The 22,929-nt window shown below is 39.8% G+C and overlaps 1 protein-coding gene across 3 annotated transcripts in view; it reads right to left on the bottom strand.

The window, feature by feature from the left end:
• The window catches only part of LOC148677656 (H(+)/Cl(-) exchange transporter 3), a 44,026-nt gene extending 30,382 nt beyond the window's left edge, over window positions 1–13,644 (bottom strand). For all 3 annotated transcript variants that reach the window (XM_088618360.1, XM_088618617.1, XM_088618695.1), the window contains exons 1-2: window positions 13,488–13,644; window positions 4,836–5,011 (exon numbers count right to left, since the gene is read on the bottom strand). In XM_088618360.1, coding sequence (XP_088474486.1) covers window positions 4,836–4,995 — 160 coding nt within the window. In that variant the 5' untranslated portion in view covers window positions 4,996–5,011; window positions 13,488–13,644. The remainder of the gene's footprint in view (window positions 1–4,835; window positions 5,012–13,487) is intronic.
• Window positions 13,645–22,929: the final 9,285 nt, after the last annotated feature.

Genomic DNA, 22,929 nt, shown 5'->3' with positions numbered 1-22,929 from the left:
TAGCCAGCATGTTGTCCGGGAAAAATCATCCCATAAAAAGACTTAATGTCCAAGGCTAGAATCGAGGCCCCGACACTGGAGTCGTAGAAAGCAACTCTATTAATTCCGTTGAACATTCCTAATAACAGAAAAGAGATTTACTGAACAACACTGGAAGAGACGTTAGCATACCAATACTCATGTCTAGGACTATGACTTTAGAATTAAAAAAAAAAATCAATCAAATCAGTTCAAAGATATTTAACATGGAATAGGCACAAATGGGACATTAGCGTACAGAATACATTAAAGATAAGCTTTGCTAAAAGAATAATTTTAGGCATTATATTCTAAAAGTTCAAAAGGGTAAAATTGAAAATGAGAACACTAGAGGGGATGAAAGAATCCATAGATGTCTGATCAAGCAAAGACTCATCATCGCAACAAGAAAGGCTGCTCAGAAGCTAATGCAAAAGCAGCTCAATGTGATCGTCTTTGAAAAGCGCTTGAAAGAACCATTTGCTAATGAAAAATCTCATTTCAGCAGTTTATCTAGAAAAGTACGATTAAAGAAGAGGTTACTTGCCCCACAAATTATAATTGGGAGATAACACAGATTGACTATAGTGATATTATTTAACTAAAGGCCTATAAAGAAAGCATTTTAACTACAGAGTTTAAGTTTTTCATAGATTTAAAAACAACAGTAAAGGAATTCAGCCCAAACCAACACCACTACAAAATAAAAAAATGAGAATATTTTTTAAAGACCACAAACATATATAATTATCAAACAAATTAAATATTGCACTTAACCATAAAATAATGTTCAAAACTAAAATTGTACATATGTAAAAGGACAATGTATACCTACAGTATTCTCATATTGAAAGTCGCATTAATTCATTTTCTGTCTTAACACAGGTCAACATTGTTAACAAACACCTAACATTGGAATAGCTGCAATGTAACATGAAATATTATCGCTTGCTCATTATACACTGCAGGCCATCCCAGCTATTCGATGAAACATCATAACCAAACATTTTTCATAATAAAAAAAAATTAGGATGCATGAAATGACTAGGTCCAGCGCTAAGCTGTTTGTGCGTCACAACCCTGAATCAGAAAATGGATTGAAAACGACTACACATTCTTAAGCTTTCAGAGGGGCCTTCCTAAACTGATCTGGCAGTCCATGACTAGTTTAATACTCTCATGGAAAAGACTCTTTGATACTGTCCATAAATCTTACTTCCCCAAAACAAATTACAACACAAAAACCTTAAAGACCGCTTTTTCTTATTTCAGGATTGAAGGAGCTGAGTTATTAGAACAGATCGAGGGAACATATTCTTTTTTGAGAAAACAGGTGTGCGGACAATAAAGTTAGTTATAAAAATAAAGCTTTACATGAAAAAAATACGTGGAAATAACTTTCGTCTGCTTGTTCCTTACAAACTGGCACCAAGCGGCCAAAAAAACAATTAAGGTTTAGCTTTGTCGTAATTTTAATGGCCTTGCCCACTGCACAAAACTGGACTTCGCTACTAAATTAAAACATCTGAATAGAACATCATAAAAATCCTACACTGAATCAACAACAGGTGTCTTAAAATACCTAATTCAATACCTAATTAAAAAACGCTGTGAACAATAAATTGCTTGGTATGCATGAACAGATCTCAATAACATTATTAAACGCTCACCAAACTACATCCCTTTGGAAACTACCGGATAAGGCCCTTCAGGAAACAGTGATTTGCATTCCGGAAAAGCTCTGAATAGTACATAAAAGCTTTTATGTGGGAATACATTTTGATTTGCAAAACAGAATGTTACTCAGCAAGTTTCAGCCCATTCTAAAAATTTGCTTTGATCTTTCAAAAAAGTTACTAATATCAGTAAAACACAAAAGACTTGGCAATGTCGGACAGAAGAGACCTGCAATTTCAACAGCATTTTTCAGTGTTTTCTGAAAAAAAAAAAAGCTTCGCCTATCAACATCCACAGGCTTTCAGACCATGAACTACACAAGAGTAACAAACATAAGCCCATGGCCTACAGAACCAATATGCATTAATTCAGTAGACTGCAGGCTATGCAAACCAGATGGCATTAACAGCTATAGAGCCCTTCACTAACCTGCTCCATCGTGTGTCTCTCTTTATGGTCAGGCTGCCCCTTTCAGTGTCAAAGATCACAAGAGCTGAAACAGCAGCTTTGCGACCACAAAAGTTCCAAAATGTGTAAACAAAAGGAAAAACAGATGTACAGTACGTGGGACATCATAAACTGTATTTTGAGTGCCGAGCTTAGAATTGATCAAACGGTGAAAGCCAAGGTTTTGAATTAGCTGGAGCCTTGATCTGTATATTTTTAAAAAATTGCTTTTAGGCTGTAGGAAAAAAAATATTTTACGCAAATGTAATGATCACATTTTGCATTTTATATTCCATTAAAACAAATTACTAAAACATTCATTACATTCATTCATTTTCTACAGGTACATCCTGGATGGGATGCCAGTCTGCTGCAGGGCACACACAGATACAAACACACTCTCGCACACTCACACCAGGGCCAGTTTTCCCAGAAGCCAATTAATCTACCAGTATGTCTTTAGACTGTGAGAAGAAACCAGAGCACCTGTAGGTAACCCATGCAAACACAGGGAGAGCATTAATATTCCACAGAAATAGCATCACAGGTCTGAAATTGAACCCAAGGCCTCAGCACTTGATATAAAATCTTTACAGTAGTATCATGAACTTTTTCTGCTGAGCTATACACTCCTTAATCACAATATGTTTCCATGATTTTGAAAACAACAATGCAAACATTTATGGAAAACAGGTACAGAACTCAAATCAGCAATGGAGAGAGTCGATAGTTTGTCAAAATGCAGTTTTAAAGGCCCCAGTAAACTGATACAAACAAGTTACCTGGAAGCACTTTCCAAAACTCGGAGAAAACATGATTTCTATACCACAAGTCTAAACAATTTTAAACATGTATCATTCAGATATATATCTGACAAATTCGGAGCAAGATTTAAAAAATGACCATTTGTATCATAGCTTTGCTCAAACTTAAAGTGTCCTAACCAAAGAAGGTGCTCATAATGTTACAGAAAGTACACAGACAACTGAATCATTCAAAAAGTACAGAAGACCTAAGATCTACCCATCCATTTTCTAACTGCTTTATCTGATACAGGAATGCGGGGGAGCTGGAGCCTATCCCAGCAAGCAGTGAGCACAAGTTACGCCCCGCACAGGGCAGACACTCACGGACGCAAACTCGTGCACATTCACACCAGGGCCAATTAATCTACCAGCATGTCTTTGGATTATGGGGTAAACTGGAACACCCGGTGTTCACCCACATGAACACCTGTAGAACATGCATACTTCATGGCTCATAGCGTCCCAGAAATTGAACCCGGGGCCCCAGAACTGCAAGGCATCAAGGCTATCCACTGTGCCATCGTGGAGCCCTCAAGAATTGATAAAGACCTAAATAGAAGTTCAGGTGGGTAGCTGCGTCCGCGTGCGTAGGCTGCAAAGGAACAAGTAATAGGTTTATTCCATGCTGAAAAAAAAGAAGAAAGAAAACACAACGTTTCGGCCATGGAGCCTTCTTCAGGTGTGAGAAATGTGTGAAAGGACTTGATCAGTGGAAAGGGGTGGCAGGTAGAGACAAGACTGCAGTTCTTATTGAACCGCATGACCAAGAAATGACCTTGGTCACCTGATCTGCTGGTGGAAGACAACTGGTTGGGGGACAATTCAAAAACCAGGGAGCTAAGGCTTCTGGGATCAGTTAACAGCTGCTGCCTGAGAGAAGAGCAGATTCTCTGCTATGAAACTGCACCAAAGGCAAAAAGAGCGAGGAACCTTCGACCGTTCCAGCGACTGTGATAATGGTAACATTTTGAGACTTGGACTGAGAAGAGCCTCAGACGGAAGCTTTGAGCCATTAAAACAACCAGCTTAGCTGTCCAGCTGTGCCTATAGAAAAGGCTCATGTTTTGTGACCGCTGGTTGTTTTACCTCTCACTGTAAATAATGGAACACTACCTCTTAATCTCATGGCTGTTTTGCGTATTTGTTTGACCTAAAACCACCCTTTTTAAGACCACCCTGCTTCAGGCTGTTTCACAACCAGATAACACTAATAATAAATAATAATAATAATAATAATAATAATTGCTCACACTTATATAGCGCTTTTCTGGACACTCCACTCAAAGCGCTTTACAGCTAATGAGTATCCCCTCCACCACTGCCAATGTGCAGCCCCACCTGGATGATGCGACGGCAGCCATAGTGCGCCAGAACGCTCTCCACACATCAGCTATCAGTGGGGAGGAGAGCAGAGTAATGAAGCCAATTCATAGAGGGGGATTATTAGGAGGCCATGATTGGTAAGGGCCAATGGTAAATTTGGCCAGGACGCCGGGGTTACACCCCTACTCTTTTTGAGGAACGCCCTGGAATTTTTAATGACCACAGAGAGTCAGGACCTCGGCTTTACATCTCATCCGAAGGACTGCGCCTGTTTACAGTATAGTGTCCCCGTCACTATACTGGGGCATTAGGACCCACATGGACCGCAGGGTGAGCGCCCCCTGCTGGCCCCACTAACACCTCTTCCAGCAGCAACCTTAGTTTTTCCCAGGAGGTCTCCCATCCAGGTACTGACCAGGCTCACACCCGTTGAGCTTCAGTGGGCTGCCAGTTGTGAGTTGCAGGGTGATATGGCTGCTGGCGAAAAAAACACGCTACCACAAGTGCTCAGAAGAACTGCAAGAGCCTTGATAAAAAAGCCCAATGGTACACCTGGCTACATACCTGAGGAGGCATCTCCATCTAACAGGTTGTCGTCTTCCGTAGTGTGGAAATCCATGATGACTCCAGCTCCATCGAGAAGCTCTTCGTCGCTGCTGGCGCTCGTTATGCTGTTGTAACTGTTGCGGTAATAGCCTCTGTTGAACAGCTGCTCTGACTCCATTTAGCCACTTGATAACCTTACAACGGCAACAACAGAAGAAAAATTCAGTAACGATACTGGTCAACGTGTGTTATTTTTTAGATTTCTAGCCAGGGAGCTTTATTCAGAGAACAGATCAAAGTCACCACGCACTCGGACGCTCACGGACCACCGACAGGCTGGCAGTTCTGGGAAAAAAAAACACACGAAACGACTGCAGGGTAGTACCATTTGCGAACGGTTCAAAAAGAAAGATAGAAATACGCTAATTAAAATTGGGCAGGTGCCTCTGCAAGGCCACGCACAAAGTATTCCCATTAGTTAAAGACATTAAAGATAAATCTCTCTGAGGAAACAACAACAAAATGATGTGAAATGCCCCACCGATGAGAAAGCTGACTAAATAGTTGAATTTCTAGATTCACATTTGCAAAGACTCAGCAACTTGTGGGGGGGACAAAACAGCATGGAATAGGAAGTATGACACCTAGCAGTGAATTCGGTTACTTTCATTATAGTTTCTAGGTTCATCACTATCTTTCTTCATCACAGCTCCTTGCAAACATCTAGGCTTATAAGTAGGCCTGAATGAAAAAAGTGTCCTGACAGGATCAATGCCATAAAGAGCTTCAGAAGAACAGACGTCAGAGAACACAGTGTAAAGTGCTGCAAAGCTTTACTGTGGATTTCTATTGCTTGACTTCGTTTCTTACGCACGTCAAGCAATTACAATCAAAATGCATAACTTCTAAAAGCATTCAAGTAACTTTACGAGACAAAAAAAATTCAAGCACCATATTCTCGAATTATTGAATGCATAGCACTGAGGATTTAATCGTTAATACCAGGAATATAACATTTAGACCTCACCCTTCAGCTGAAAGACTTCAGCTCTGGGAAAAAAAGGGGAAATACGGATTTTAGCAATTCTCTACTAAATTAGGAAGAAAATGTGGAAATTCAGCATCCTGTTAAATCCTGTTTCATTTAATTACATAAACTCTTAGATTTAATATATTATGGCAGTTGAAGAAAACAAGAAGGGAAGCTTTTCAGAGAGACGCAACTCATGATACATTAGCCAAACCATGCCAATCCAAGCCTTCATTGCCCCCTCAGGCACATACACTCACTAATATCACAGTGTCACTGCACTACATCCTTAACACTATAGCCATCCTTTGATACATATGCTGTGAGTGTATGCAAAAGATGTAAGGTAATTATACTTGGAATTGTTATTGTTGGATATGTCAGTGCCAATCCAATGCACACAACCTTCCACGTGACAGAACTAACACAAAAGACAAAGACCACTCTGTCTTTTAAGTGCTAGCATGCTGGAAAGGCAAAAATAAAACTCCCAAGTACAGAACATGCAATACAAAGAAACTAAGCCATTAAAGAACTTAAAATTCAACCCACAGCAGAGTTCATTAGTACTCAGGCAACAGCTTCTAAAAAGCTACTGACAATATAGAGTTCAAACAGATTCAAATGCTTTATATATACAAAGGTAAGCGCATTAAAGCCGCAAAAAACACCGTATTAGAAAACAGCTGGTTGGCCTTTAGCACTCAAGACTCATGTAATGATGTTATTATGCACGTGACTAAGCTCTGAGCCTGTGGACAAGGCAGGCTTAAAATAGTACAGCCCATGGGCCATATTCATCACTAACGAGACAGGCTGATGCAGACCCTCTCGAGACCAATGATCCTGCTGCCTCCCAGGACATATGGAAGCAAAAGCTTGCTGAGCTGGGGTCGGATCCTGCAGCAGTGACGACAGGTGCAAAGAAGCGGTCTCGCCAAGCTCCCAGGGGACAAAGCTAGTGCCCTAGGGAGCCGCTGAAAGGCTCCCCGTCTTCGACGAGCTTCTGCTGGCACCAGAACAGGAATACTCAAAACAGATGACCTGCTTATGGGCTTGTATTACGTCCTGCAGAGGAGCCCCCCCGAACAGGGCGAATGACAAAGAGCTTGGGTGATCGTCATCAAAACCAACTGTTTCCCCTTGGATACAGGCAGCAGATGGGCAGGAACTGAGGACCAACCCATTTCTTGTGGTGGTGCAAAGCCATCAGATATTAGTTTTGACAGTAGCTTTTCACAACTATTTCTTTCCTTGCCGGTCTTGTTCATAGCTATCACTGACAGCGACAGCTTTGAGGATGTCGGCCTGTCAAGCTGTGAGACAGGATTCCTCCTTCACATCATCAGACTATTAGCTGACTTCAAAGTCAGTTCAAGATATCGGAACTGGAATCTTACGTGTGACCAAGCTGTGGAACATTTCTTTTCATTAATTTACTGTAACCCATCTTTCACATTTAAGTCAATTCTACTAGTCAATATAGTTTATGATCTGGTGAGGAAAACGTTGAAGTAATCCTTATTGCCGGTACTGCAATGTGTTAACAGGATTTAATATTTGATCAATAGGCAGATTTTCTTAATACAATTTTATTAAGATTCGGGCGATTTAAAATACCATGAGACAAAGGCATGTTTTGCCTCTGGCATTTAAAGATCACTACACAAAATGAGAAGACATTTTGAAAGAATGTTTTTGGCAAGATCAGAACTCTATGAGAAGGAGTCTGGCTGACTTGGAACATCTCAAGCTCCCTGGCAACAGACTGGCAAACCTGGAGAAGACTTCACCAGGGAAGAAAGTTTCACTTCTAGAAAGAATCAAGGACGGAGGGAAAGAAAAAGACGGTAATAGAGATTTTGTTTTAGGGCACTGTATTATACTTCAAGAGTTCCTCAGCAGAGGCGTCCTGGACATCGATCATTTAGTTCTCACCACTGTGAAAACAACATACTACATGAGAACGAGGGGTCTCCCTCATCAGCAGCTTGCTTCCCCTCTTGAATGCAGATTCTGAGCTCCAGGGTTTCCTTTTCAGCACAGACGTCCATTGGCTCGGTAGGGGAAGAAGAGTTTGCTTTTTCTGGAGGCAAAAGGAAAACCGGAGGAACGATTTTGCATTTGCAGTGGATATCATGGCACATCTAACTGAACCAAAGGTGAAGCTGCAAGGCAATTAAAGCTTCCCAAGTCAAATAAGCGGTTTTCAAATCGACTGCCGAGCGAAGCGCTGACTAATTTACCCACAGTGAAATACTTGGCCACTCTCACAAAAGGAGGCTCACGTGCTCTACAAACAGAGGGTGACAGCAGGAACTGGAAACTAAAAAGAAACCCTTTTGGGACAGAGACTGGGAGATGCTACTTTACACACAAAGTTGTAGATATACAAAAGTTGAGGCCCAGACTTCGGGCTCCTTCAAGACACAACTTGCCGAAAATTTAGACCCCCTTGGTAGTAAACCACCAAATGAGCAACTTGGGCCTCCTCTCATTTAAATGAAGAATTTGATTTCTAATTCACCACGATGGCCTGACCATGAACATCCGCACATGAGAGAAAGGACAATACTTATACTATCTGTGTGCCACTGTTAATATTGCATATCATGTCCTCTAATCAATAAAAACCACAATGGTACCATCTTCTCACCCTTTCAATTGATTACACAAATGATTACTGAAGCACATTCTAAGTAGCAAAATGTATAGTACTGAAAGTACTATGATGACATAATATTACAAACACAATGCACAGCTTCTAGCTTCAAAATTTACAGTATCCCATTAATGTGACCCCTTTTAAAAATGTTTTTCTTGTATAAATAACCTCTTTTTTAATTATTACAATTCTCCACATTCAAATATTGTTAGATAATTATGGACAACGGTGCCACCTACTGTCAACAGAAGTATTGCTGGTAACTGGTTCCTTACCTGCAGGTGCTGCATTGGGGCGCCAGCATTCAAAGAAATCAACGCTGCATTTAGACTAATTCAGGGCAGTGATCTGCAGTCTTGTCTGGGACTTGTCTATCCATTTTCAGATTTATATTCCTGCTCCATTTAGTGATTCAACTGAGTCACTAACTCAGTTAATCAATCATGTTTCTGTTAACTTAATATGCAGGGTTAAGAAAGTTTTGAAAAATGAAATGATCAATAAACATCAAGCCTTCACACATAACAAATCCGAGGCTGATACTTTGGAGATTTCTCTAGGCTTACTCCTAATGTTTCTCTGCCTGTGTGGTTTGTGAATGACTCAGCAGTCTGTCATATGAGACAACACTCTTCTTTTAAGTACAGTACATTGTACTGAAAACTAAGATACTGGGCTGCCTGATTTCGTTCCTCCGTTGATACCTCATTTCAAAGCAAATATCGTTAAAGGGTTATTTCAACCTTGTGAAATACAGAACACATATAGATCAAATAATTATAACGATGGATAAAAGACTAACCTAATTTGTAAATGAAATCCTGCTTCATGGTGCTACTTTGTTTGCATGATCAAAAGCAAAGCAAGCAAAACAATCAAAACGCCTAAAAACATTTTAAGAAGAAAGGACACAAACTGACAGTCCGTCAGATTTTTCAGGACATTCAGATACGATCTGATCATGACGTCGAACGCTGCTTTAAATATAAAATGCAAAGAATTAAGAGGAATCCTGCATCAGAATGTAATCGCAAAGCCCATTCCACTTTGATAAGGGCCGTTTCACTATTGTGACAAGGAGAGATGCTCAATTCAAATTCTTGATAAATAAATGTGTGCCGTAAGTAAAGGGTCCACACTCTAATACTTGTAATGAGAATTGATTAGAAATATTCTTAACATTATTAGAGCAACAGAATATAGCATTGATTTATTACACAGACATTTTACTATGGAAACCTTAAACTACTGAGGGACAAGCCAGAGTACTATTTACTATTTAGAATACTAGATTCAATTCTAGGTCACTCTTTCTTTAAATGTACAGTACAAATACCAATACCAGTACTCTTAACAACAATGTTACTTCAATCTAGCTCTCCATAGATGGACTCAAAATATATTTTGGCCTTACAGGCTTCACAGAAGAGAGTATTCCTACAGATATATCAGGTACAGTAAGTAGACGGGTTGAACCAAGAGGACTATTTTTGCTTAGTAATGAAACAAAGACAGGGTTACAACTGGAATCTTCTAGGGAATGTATGTAGACAAGAGAACAGGACACACTTCTTCACTCGTGGGTATCTGAAACAAGCTTTCCAGCCAGGGCCCAACGTAGGATGAGTAAAAAAAACAGCTGGATGACATTTTACACTTAGCCACTGAACTACCAAATGAGCAAGTGAGGCTGGATAGCTTCCTGAAGAACGCAACTTTTCCAGCTCAACCTTTTTATCTCTGAACAGAGAAGACAATGGGGGGACCTGATTAAATTATTCAAAATCCTCGAATGGCACTGACACAGATAACCCCATGGACATCTTCAGAAACAATACTGAAACACAAAAAGAGGACCAGAACCGTGTGGAAGGACATTTAAAACTAAGAGCAGGTGGCACTTTCCTACACAAAGAGTGGGGGAGTTAAAGAAGCTACCCAGCTTTTTTTTTTCTTTTTTTTTTTTTTATAACATCACTTTATTAACCCTTTACAATTTCTTGCATTAGGAATTATCTTTTTGCACACCCCAGCTTGCTCTCCATGAGACACACAGACAGGGAGAGAGCCTGGGGTCAGAGCGCAGGGTCTACCATTGTACAGCGCCCCTGGAGCAGCTGGGGTTAAGGGCCTTGCTCAGGGGCCCAACGGAGTAGGATTCCTCTGCCGGCTGCAGGATTTGAACCGGCAACCTTCCAGCCACAGGCGCAGATCCTTAGCCACAGAGCCAGAAGCTACCCAGCTATGGTGGTGAAGCCAATGGTTCCTAACCTTGCTTACCTTTTAAAGAGGATATGCAATACTATGTCGAGTTTAGAAAGAATCAGTAGTGCCGAGTGCATTTCAAACCACAATAAAAGTAACACGTACACAGAAGCTTGTAAAACCTCCAGTTTGTATCACAAAAAAGACTAATTTTCATGTATGCGCAGCACCATGTTCTGTGACTTAGAATGAGGCAACACATCTTGTGGTGATGTGTGCGGCCCTACGACCCTGTAAACAAGCAGGCTTGTGAATACATCTCTTTTAATCAAACAGAAATAATGCTTTTGAGTTTTTGCCAGCAAATACTGCCAACTCGTTAAGCGTGCAGATCACATTGGAACATTCCTGCGGCGAAATGTCTGCTGCACAACCTGTACTTAATTCGTTCCTAAACCATTTCTAACTAGTGACTAGTGAGCAGGAAGGGCCACATCATGGCATGATTTGTGGGAACCCGAATGCGAGTTTGCAACAACATGGCAACAAACAGTAGCTTCACAAAGTTCACAATTTTGTGCTTAATTTGAAATTCGCAACATTTTTCTTTCACGAACAAGATTTAACAACTGGTCTGAGAAATTACACATGAAAACGTTACACAAATGAAAAACTATTACACTATAACCAGCATTATTTTCTACTCCTATTCACTTGGTAATGCTACAGTATGCTGTTTCTTTGATAGGGAGCATCTAGGCAGATAAGTCAAACCAAATGAGAAAAAGTCACTTTCATTAAAGAAATATTTCAGTCATATTTTAAGAATCATAGGTTATCTAGTGATATCTTATGGTTTTTAATGATAGCTAGCGAAACAGAAAAAATAAAGTCAGAGCAGGTAAGAAGCACTTGTATATATTTAGGCTGTTACTGGTTTGTCATATGCCATTCATGGTTTCAGAAAGTTCGTGAAAAACCCTCCTGATCAACAGGTAATTGTCATGACAGTCCGCAACAATACGCACTTGCCCCTGAACTCAGTGTGACCAGAAGTTTTGTTTTTCTCAACAGTGCAATAAGAGTCAGACTGTACTGGAAAAGTGGATCTGGGACAAATGAGAAAGAAGACTGTCTCATCCCTGTAAGACAGAAGATATGCAGTATTCACTGTCAGCCACAAAGGAGAATGCAGTTATGTGAAATGTTTGCTTTCTTTGTAGGGGGAACCTCTGGACACTCTGTGGTGAAAATAATGCCTATCCAGCAATATACATTTTATTTTCCTGCTCTCACAAGATTTTCCACTACAAGGTGGAAAAACCATTCTGCTGTCTTCACTTAATTTCTCAAAGAAGTAAATGCAGCTTTTCATAAGTACTTCACAACTAGCATAACTTTTTACACAGACGCAGCTTTGTGCCATCTCTGCACTTAAGTGCTGCTCGTCCAGGTGTAATTTCACCTTATATGACACAGCCCAGGTACAAACAGGTAGCATGCACAGTGCTGCAATGAGCCATTACAACTGTCTGCGTGAAAGGACGCTTACCAAACCCGACTGAAAAGCATTTTTCGGTTCGTATAAATAAAATGTATTTCCGAAGCATTAGAGTATAGTTTTGAAAATCGAGTTGGTTTTTTTTTTTATTCACAAGAACTTCACTTTGATTTTAACATATTATTGCAGCAATCCACGCGTTCCAGGCTTGAGAAAGTATTCACGAACTAGCTCGATTCATCCAACATTCATTTCATTCTCATCCTCGGCTTCTCTGTTCAACCGTTCGAATACTATTGCGTATGAAAAAGAGTGAGAGGGCAGATATTCACATCCGTCTCCAGATAACACGCTCCGTTTGCACAGATTTCCTGGTGGAAGGGGGACAGTGTGCTGCCCTCAGCCTTAGACATCTTGTCAAGCTAACATCATGAAAGAGGAAGCAGCTATACATCATTGAATATAGGGGTTACAAGACGGTTCTGTCCTGAAGTTTCCCTGTGCATACTGTACCAAAACTTCGGAGACACGCTATATGAGTGCCTACTTATATAACCCGGGACACATTTATTAAATATCACAGGACCCTCGTATTGAAAAGCAAGCATTAGCAACCAAAACAAGACGGGCCAAGATGGGCCTCCTCTGCTTTTGTGATGAAAAATGCACACATCCAAAGTAAGGGTGCAGGGTAGAAAAAAAAAAGCTAGCTAAATCAAAAAGGCTCACACTTCCATTACACACTCCAAAAAAAAAAATCAAAATCAACTTTGACATCTAAACCTGATCTTCATTGGGCCCGTTTCTGGGATGCAAATGCATCCGTGTTCTTTGGTTCAAGGAGAAAATAACCTTTATATATATATTTAAAAAAACATTTATGTAAGTGGTCCAGCTGAAAAGGTGTCGCTGGGATTCACAGCTCCCGACTCCACGCTACCGAGACCCAGAGTGAGCTGGTCTGTTTTTCCATCAGCACCAACTGCAGACAGATTAAAAGGCCTAACAGTTCAGATATCAACTCATGTGCAACAGTTCAAGTAGACCTCAGCACAAAATAAAATCGGAGAGAGATGCAGTTGTGTTGGGACTACAGGAAGCCCTCACAGTGTTCGAGCATGAAGTGCAATCTGTGAAGGATCAGCTACCAAACGCTTTGGGCTGAGCGCTGCAAGCTGCAGAGCTTTACATTTACACGGCACTACAGCCTTTAGCGGACTACTTTTCTTTTAAGCGGGTCCCCACTGAGACAACATAAGAGAGCCCTACCTCTCAAATGCCACAATGGCTCCTCGGATAAAACAAAACATCGTCTTCAAACACAGCTGGAGGTTTTCTTAAAATTACACATTTGACATTCCCCTCGTGATTCTGTTTTTTTCCACTCTTGCGCGCCGGTGACGTCACTTCCTGTCTCTTGTTCTCTCCCGGCTCCTCCCCCCGTCGGGAGAGGAAAAGGGGAGCAGAGCCGCGAGAGAGCGCCGCGTGTGGTGCTGGAACCTGATGGGTTAGGCTGGGGGGGTGTCAAGACAACAGTTTTGTTTTTATTGGCTTTTATGATACAAATAATCACATTTTCATCGCACTTATTTTGGATATTTTGGTACTACAGGACGTACATTTACCGTAGGTCCAGCTACTGGAAAGCAAGGTTTCCTAGTTTAATTAATTGGAAGGTTTCAGTTCTAAGGTTTAATTTCATGGTTTAAAGGTTTGAATATAATACATTTAAAAATATGTTTACTGGCACGTGTTTATCCTCAGAAAAGCTTTGATGTCCGCAGGTTGCGCAGTTTGAATTATGTGCTTTTATCATTTTTGCAATAAGGGACTTGTTATCACTTATTAAGACAAACGCCAAGCCTTCAATATGTCTGTTTTAAAACTAATGTTTCCTTGGTTCCTACTGCTAAATTAGGTATCGTCAAAAACAACCCACTATCTAGAACATTCTGTTTCAAAATTGGTTTATTTGTATTACAAAGAAAGTCCTCAAAAGCATACAATTTTGTCTGATTTGCACCTGAAACGGTATCAGAGAAACAGCTCCCTGAATTTGCCCCCCCTACAGACCGCACAAACGATGAAACCCACCTCATTCGTTAGTGCTATGTTTGTGCTGGTTTGTGTTGTTGAAAGTAGCGTTTGTGCTGCTTTCGTTCCCGAGATATAGCGCCTTGTTTTTCCGGTGATCAAGTGACCATACACGGTGACTTTGACCTCCTGTGACCCCGTCTGCCGAGTCCAAGCGCTCTGTTACAGTTTAGCTCGTACCCTTAACATTTTAAAGACAATCAATATCATATAATATATGAGCCTCATTAGATGTGAATAATACTAACACATGACGCATGCCAAAAAGTTAACCATCTGTGACATAAGCCTGTGGTTGTAATGTATGTAATATCACCGTGATTGTAAGATCTATGGGTCTTATTAAAGGCACGTTTTCCTTTTTCTTTCCCTACCGTAACACACTGTTGCCAAACGCGTAACTGTGAGATACCATCGCGACAAGACCCATGTATATAAGAGGGATCGCATGTATATTGCATGTAGTATGTTGCGGCAGTGTATATCACGACTGGCGCCTTGCTAACATGCCACCCTGGCACTGCTGTCACAACAAAGGTCTCATATCAGGACATGATATACCCAGATAGGACGTGTTGCGATATATGGACTGTGTGTCACGACTTGGGTCAGCATATCCTGTCAGGGTATGTCCTATTGCAACATATGGACTCCATGTCGCGACGTGGGGGCGGGGCCTTTTGTCGGGTTATTTCATATTGCGATATACGGGCTTCATATCGCGACATGGGCGTGACGGTTTTTTGTCATATCGCGATATATGAAATGCATGTCGCGACATGGGGGTGGGCGTTCTGGCTGAGCATGTCATATCGCGATATGGGACCTTTCATATCGCGACATGGGGTGGGGTATTTTTGCCTGGGTATCTCATATCGCGATATGCGGGCTCCATGTCGCGACAAGGGGGGTGGGGGAGTTTTGTCGGGGTATGTCATATCGCGATATTTGGACTTAATGTTGCAACAGTGGCGCCATACCAGTGATGCGCCAGTCGCAATGGGTATTACGATGTGATCGTGATGCGCGCACTCCTATCGTGACATGCTATCGGAGTCGCGAACAAGCTGTGGATGCCATGATATTCTTTATCTGCTATTCAGTTTTGACCTCAGTGCGACTTCTCTTAGATGGATCAGTAATTAGAAACCAATGGATGTGTTACTGTATATCCAGCGTGCTCATACAGCACACACGGTACACTTCCGCTGTGGCGCTTTACCCAATCAGAGTGCCGATTCTCACTCTTCACCCAATCGCGGCCCGAGCTGTTCGGGGGGGGGGGGGGGGGTTTAGCCAATCACGGGCCTGAGAGCTGTTCAAGCCAGCAGCGCCAGGTGGATCGTCTTGTTTACTGTCAATGAGAATCTATTTTTAAAATGCTTTACTTATTCGCAAAATAACTACGTCGGCTTATTTTTTAACGTCTTTATTGATTCACAATTTCCCGTACTCTTCGAATTAAATACATTTGTATTTGCAATATAACTGTCTCCGCTTCTTCCTGTAATGAATACATGGTATTTGAACAATTTTAATCGTTTATTTAAGGTAGGGGAAATACCTTCTGCTTAGTACTTCAAAATGAATATAAATGTAAAGTCTATGATCATTATATTATTATTCTCGTGCTTTCAATTTTGTTTTTATTTTTAAATTATATCGATCTTGAAACTAATACCTAAAAATGTGAATATGGGCTCTTGTGTTGTACCAGCGGTAATTTGGAAACTGGTGTCCACAAGCAATACATTTTCGAGAAAATGGTTAAAAATTAAAACACCTAACCCAATGAACTAACAGAGTAACTCCTCCCTAAATGATAGACTGTTAATTTGTGTAAAGGCTGCAAAGTTTGGGATTAACTGATCAAAAGATCACAACTGAAAGACCTGGTGGTCGTGATTTTACTGTCTTGGACGTCACAGAGTGACGTCACAGCCAGGAAAAGAAGGCGTTATATTGAAATATATTGAAAAATACACCACACCCGACCAGACAGACTCGGAAAACAAATTGCCCCACTGTTTTCATCACAATCAGGAGTTCAAGTACCGAGTTTGCTGGTACCCGTAAACTTCCCTGTAGATAGTCACACGATTACCCGAAACAAACAAGGCGCTATATCTCGGAAACGAAAGCAGCACAAACGCTACTTACAGCGACACAAACCGGCACAAGCGATTGCGGTGAGTTTCGTCGTTTGTGCTGTTAGACGGGCGAGTGGACAACTTCATGGAGCAGGACAAACAAACATGTCTGGGTCATGACATTGCAGACTGCAGAAGACTCGACTTCACCTGAGGATCTAACGCAGGCGCCCACACCTGTGTCTTCAGAGCGCAGGTGTGCCCTCACGCTGTATTCTACACCAAGGACTGTGAGCTCATCGCTTTACAAGACCCCTGTAAATACAAACACGGATAATGACAGTTTATTAAATAATTCAGATATATGTTCACTTCTGTTATGTGAAAATATAAACGCTTCTTTTAACTGCACAAACCGGCACAGACACAGCACACAACGAATGAGTTGGGTTTTATCGTTTGTGCTGCGTATGGGGGGGGGAGGGGGGCTACTTCACGGAGCTCAGAGAAACAGGTATTTACCTTACATATATGAAAATACGGATAAGATAGACACTGCGGTCTTCAAATCACAAAGGCTACATATTATTTAATGCCCGGTATATTTTTAGAACATTAATAATGAAAACATCAAGAATTGAAAATATTTAAGAATAAAACATCAATGCTCTTATATTTCTTCACAAAATATATAACCCATTTCTGTCATGTTAATATTCTTTCTACCGCTAAGATTTGCGCATCTTGTAGTTTCTGTAAAAAGTGACTTAGCTGTTTCATAACATGGTGAATTGGTGTTTCTTTCGCCCTCTAGTGTAAAAAATAAACAATTTCACCGCATAGATAACATTCTCATGTACAAGGACAGCCAGTTCATACAGTACAGGCAAACCTCGCAACGAAAATTACTATTTTCTGAACACCTTTTAGCTGTAACCATCGTATTATTACGATTTTATTATTAATAATAATACCTAGAACCCCCCAGACTCAGGAGCAACGCACACTGCCAGTCCACATACTGTACCAGAGACGATGATGAAATGTGGAAGGCAGGAGAAAAAAAAAAAGCAAAAACAGGATTATATGAAGCTCTTGTCTTGACTTCACTACTAGACTGCTGCGATTGGAGTGGAGACTTGGCTAATGACAGAAAAATTGGGTGGACAGTGACAGGAATGACATAAAGGAACTTGTGGAGGAGGTAATGAAGGAAAGGCAAGTGGCGACATTGTGTTGCCAAAGGTGCAAGGAGGCATAGAATGAGCTAACGTCTTTAAGGGTATAAACACCAAGTGGCTAAGTAAGTAAGAATATCTAACAAAAACTGTTTGGTCCAAACCAGGAGAATGCCTTCTGATAAAAATTGTAATGTCATCCAAAATAATGCAATACAACTTTCATTCAGCATAACATCTGGATTATTGGTTGTGCACAGACATAATTACTTTCTTGAGTCTATGAAGACATACTCCACCTTTACATCACCTTGTAGAGGGTGTAGATAAAATATTGGGCAGATTGATAGGAATTATATCCCACGGTTTATATATTGTAGCACGAACATTACAATACAGTAGAACATACATAGATGCATAGAAGTCATACACCTACGCCCACAGCTGTTGAGACATAATCCTGCTCTAGTTTATTTCAAAAGCAACTTCCTACAACATAGTGGAAAACTAGCGTATACATAGCAGAAAATGGTTGTGTCTCATTATATAATTATATATATAACTTTAACCTATTCTTCCTAACAAAACTGTTTTAACTGCTCCAGAGTTGTTGTCTGTCTTGCATGAAGAGCTTTAGGCCTTGCTACAACATTTATATGGACATTCCTTTGACTTGGCCATTGCAACCATTGCAAAACACAACTTTTTGTTCCTCTCTTCTTCTCTACCATTCTTTGGTAGATTCTGGAATGTTTTGGGTCATTGTCGTGCTGGAGGACACTGTTTTCAGCCAAACCTTAACTCACAGACAGAGAGCCCGACGTTCTCCTCCAGAATATTTTGGTATGACTCTGGATTCATAATTCCTTCAATGATGGCAAGTCACCCAGGTCTTGTCAGGCAGAAAAGCAGCCCCAAAACCACGACACACCTGTCACCGTGCTTGGCAGTGGGGATAAGGTTATTTTGGAGGCAGGTTTTCATCGAACATAGCATTTTTCAGACATGGTATAGAAGATCATTTTTCGAATCCTTCAGAGAACATTCTTCCAAATATCTACAAGATCATCCAGATGGTGTTTTGCAAACTTAAGATGTTCTTTTTTGAGAGCAGAGGTGTCATTGCTATTAAGCTTGTGTCGTATTGTTGAGATATGAACATGGACATCAGCTGCAGCAGGACAGGCCTGGAGAACCTTGGATGTGATCCTGGGGTTCTTTTGGACATCCTGTATGAGTTTTCCTGTTGCTGTGTGGGATGATTGTGAGGGATATCCACATCTAGGAAAAGTAACTGTGGTCTTCTCCATTTCTAGACTATTGGTCTTACAGGAGACTGATGAACGTTTTGCTATGATTTATAAACTACCTTTACTACCTATAAACTACCTTTATTTTGTAGAGGGGCTCCTAAACTTTGTCTTATTGATTGGCTCTTTGATTAGTTATCCAATTACAGTACATCCAATTATACCAAGTTATCTTGGTATCCAATTATTTATAAAATACTAAGCTTTCTAAATACTATTTTTATTGGATAATGTGCCTGTTTTTATAACTGAAACTAGTAGGGACAATAATGAAAAGAGCAGCCGACCATAATGTTTTACCTTAAAACAAACAACAAAAACTTAATTTCTCCATGAAGTGTTGGTCTATTCTGAATAAAACATTAGGATACTTCAAGAAATGGTAAGAATAATAAACTATTTCAATATGTACAGCGATAATGTAAAACTGACCTTGGAATTCTAATGCTACTGAACTCCCTTTAATATCATCGAACAATAGTCTTGGCTATCTTAACATTGAGATTTCTCAACCCTATTTAATTAGACTCCTGGATATACTCTGTGTACTGCTGAGTCACGTTCCATAAATACAGTACAAGTCTTTGGAACTGTGTATATTGGTCTTGAACAACAAAGCAAGGAAAGTCACATTTTCATGTATTTCTGTTCCTCCAACAGTAAACATTCTGTACAATCCCTCCAATCTTTTATTTATTGATCTGCCTTATTTACTCCTTATAATATGCATGACTACAGTATATTCAACAGCCCCTTAAGGCAGTCATGCAGAATGCTGCAATTGAAGGACCGGAAATAACATTTGGGAATACAGAACATTGCTGCATTATTTTATAATATATTAATATATATATAAATGATTTAGTGTATCCGTGGAAGTTAATGAAAAAATAAGGATCCCAAAGTGGTTTATATACTGAGAGGCTTTAATAACATTGTAAATGGTTTTTGGAACTGATACAATTTGTTGGGTTTTTAGTATATAAAAGAGTGGACCCACTGCATTCCCCAGTGACATGTACTGTAGCAACCCCTTGGGTGATACTACATAGTCATTATGTGCCAGCAGCCTCATTACACAGAAGATCAGGTAGGGAAGTGAGAATTAATTGCTTCACTACCCAAATTAATGGGAAACTCCAGATAGACCAGATTTTCCTGTCACCATGTCACAACGTGTCAGTCTTCCCCCTGGATCAGAATTTCCACAACACTATCCCAGTATACTAATGGGAGGTGTTGTAGGAGCATGATGAGATCTACAGTACTGCTTGAGAGGTTGTGACTCCCTGCTGTGATTCTCATTGAAATCATTATTTAATCAAAACTAGTCTAGAAGAAAGGGTTTATATTCACAAATTCTATGTATTGTTTAGAGGAATTGATATATGTAATAGGAAAATAAATTGATAAATAAGAATTAGTGCATGTGCAAAAGTACAGTAAGTAAACCACAAGGTTTACTTGTTGTTGTTTACTTGTTTACTTGTTATTTTTTCGTGTCTCAACACATACAGCAATTTCTACACAAACAAATGAGAAAATATACTAGAAGCCTTTGAAAATTAAATTTCCGTTCTAGCGCTGGCTCTATAATCAATCTGTGCAATGAGATCTTTGATGACTCAAACATGATTAAAACAATCAATTGAAAAGGAAAATGTTCATGATCGTGAATGCATAGCAGAAGGTATTTAATAGTAATACTGGCCTGAAATACCACTTGCAAAACTTACAAGACATTGAAAAATTATGATGTCTCATCATAACAATATACCTTTATAACTGAACGAGGAAATATATTAATAATGGAGTGGGCCTGCTACAGGATCTTTGATGAAACCTACATGTTAAATCAATAAAGCAGCCTTACTGTAAAGAACCTTTAATCGGTGTGCCAGGAAAGCACTTACCTGGCACCACAATCTCACTCAGAAAGCTTAAGAAGCCCAAACAACCATAATGTTAGCTGACTAAATTGACTGCAAAAGACTCTTTGTCTTTCCTATGTACAGCATGTAGTTTGGATTTTGGAATAATATAAGATTGACTAGATTTGTGATCTGGTGGCAAAAGACTACAAAAGCTGATAATATTGTGCATATGTACAGTATGTCAAATATAGAACTTCACAATGCCAAAGACCAAAGAATATGTGATGAAAGCTAATCTAATCAGGATTCCATAAATAATGACATACAGACATAAATGAGTAGTAATAGGAATACTGAATAGGAAGTGTTTTTCAAAATTATCAGAGCACAGCACAGTAACACACATGCAATGCATATGAAAGCATGTTACACTGCATTATTCCATTGATATAGGTCATATCAGGGCTTCTGATATGGTTTATAAGGCTGCACATTTGACACAGTCTTCCTCCTTCCTCCTCCTGAGACTGAGCAACTCTAAGTGGAGTGATCTCCTCCAAAAAACTATCTGAATTCGCCAAAGTACAGTAGGTAGGTCATAGTCAGTTCACTATTTATAGGATGTGAAGGGATTGCCAGGTCCAATGAAACATTCTTGCAATGAAGTTCGAACATTTGTAGGTTGGAATTTGCCAGGCCACAAGTATTGAATAAGTTTAAATTAATGGTCGTGTTTATGTATACAAAAATGTAAAATGCTTATAAACCTAAAGTATCTTTAAACATTGGCATTATCCTAGGCTTTATAGAATCTACAGTACATTCATACTGAAATCAGTAAGAATTGCATAGTGTTGTGTGTTGGGGAATATACTAGTTAGATCAATATGGATTAGGAAATAGCCATTTTAACTTTCTGTACCATTCAGCAGATACAAGCCTGTAATCAAGAAGGGTACACAGATGGCTTGATCTGGCCACCTGCTTTGTGGCCACATACTGTATGCTGAAGGTCTTTCTTAAGAGGAGGAGTAGAGAGTATATGAAAACTTATGTGAAAGATGTCCAAATAAGGCAACAAAACAAGTTAAGAGTTAGTAAGTTAAGTAAAGTAAGTTAAGAGGTGACTAGCTAGCTATAATAAACAAAAAAACATTGGACACAGCTCATGTCCTCTAGAGTTATAGAAACAGGCGAGTTCTACCTTCCTAATGCACCTAAAGCACCAGCAATTTGGACTGTTATTGGTGGACTGGAACTTGACAGGCATGTCTGAGCTTGGATGAGACTGTGAGTAAATTTAGATGTAAAGGGCTGTTTTTGAAGGAAGACATATTCCCTTTCATTACCCCCATACAGGACTTATATCTCCTGGATGCTATATCCATGTAGTAAAATGGTTCTGACAATCTGGTATCAGTTTTGGAGAGCACATTGCCCTGTGGCAGATCTTTTGTTGTTTAGAAACCATCATTATCCCCCTAAGCTGTTTCTAGTTTGCAGTAAAGTTGGTCCATTTCTGAGGGGACAAGTAAGAGTAGCTTTGCAATGTAGAAGGCCTGTGCTCAGTGACTCACTGTCTTTGTAAATAATATTTTGTGTGTTTCTGTGTTAATTGTTGTATATAAATATTTGTCTTTACAGTCTGCACTTGATTGCTTTGTCATCTCACTGTGCCAGAGAAACACAGAAACCATGTGATCCTCTTGGTTGTTCTGCACATTTTTATATTATCACAAACAGACCTGATCATCTTGTATACAATGAAGATTTAATGAAAAATGTTTCATTTTAATGAAAAATGGATTAGACAGTAGTTTAAATTAGCAAGTGCTTCCTTTACTGGACTTTCTCACAATAGTTCAGGAAAAACAGACCCTTGAGCCCTGAATACTCAAGCCTGAAATTTAGAAGAAATTTTTCAAACTGCGACCTTTTGTATTAACTAAGCATTCAAAAGATGGCAAATTCTGTACAGAAATTATATTTAGACCAGCTTTTGAGTGATTAATAACTAAAGATGGAAGCATGACTAAAACTGTGAGATTGAGCAGTAGAGCCATATCTGATTGGAAGATTCATATTCAACAGCGATTAGTCATACTCTAGATTTCTGAACATTAATAAACATTGAGAATACTTATTATGTAATCATTGAGTATTAA

The sequence above is a fragment of the Lepisosteus platostomus genome, chromosome 1 (genome assembly GCF_059453375.1).
Source record: "Lepisosteus platostomus isolate fLepPlt1 chromosome 1, fLepPlt1.hap1, whole genome shotgun sequence".
NCBI lineage: Eukaryota > Metazoa > Chordata > Actinopteri > Semionotiformes > Lepisosteidae > Lepisosteus > Lepisosteus platostomus.
The sequence above is the reverse complement of the archived record's forward strand: the minus strand, read 5'-3'. Positions and strand labels throughout refer to the sequence as shown.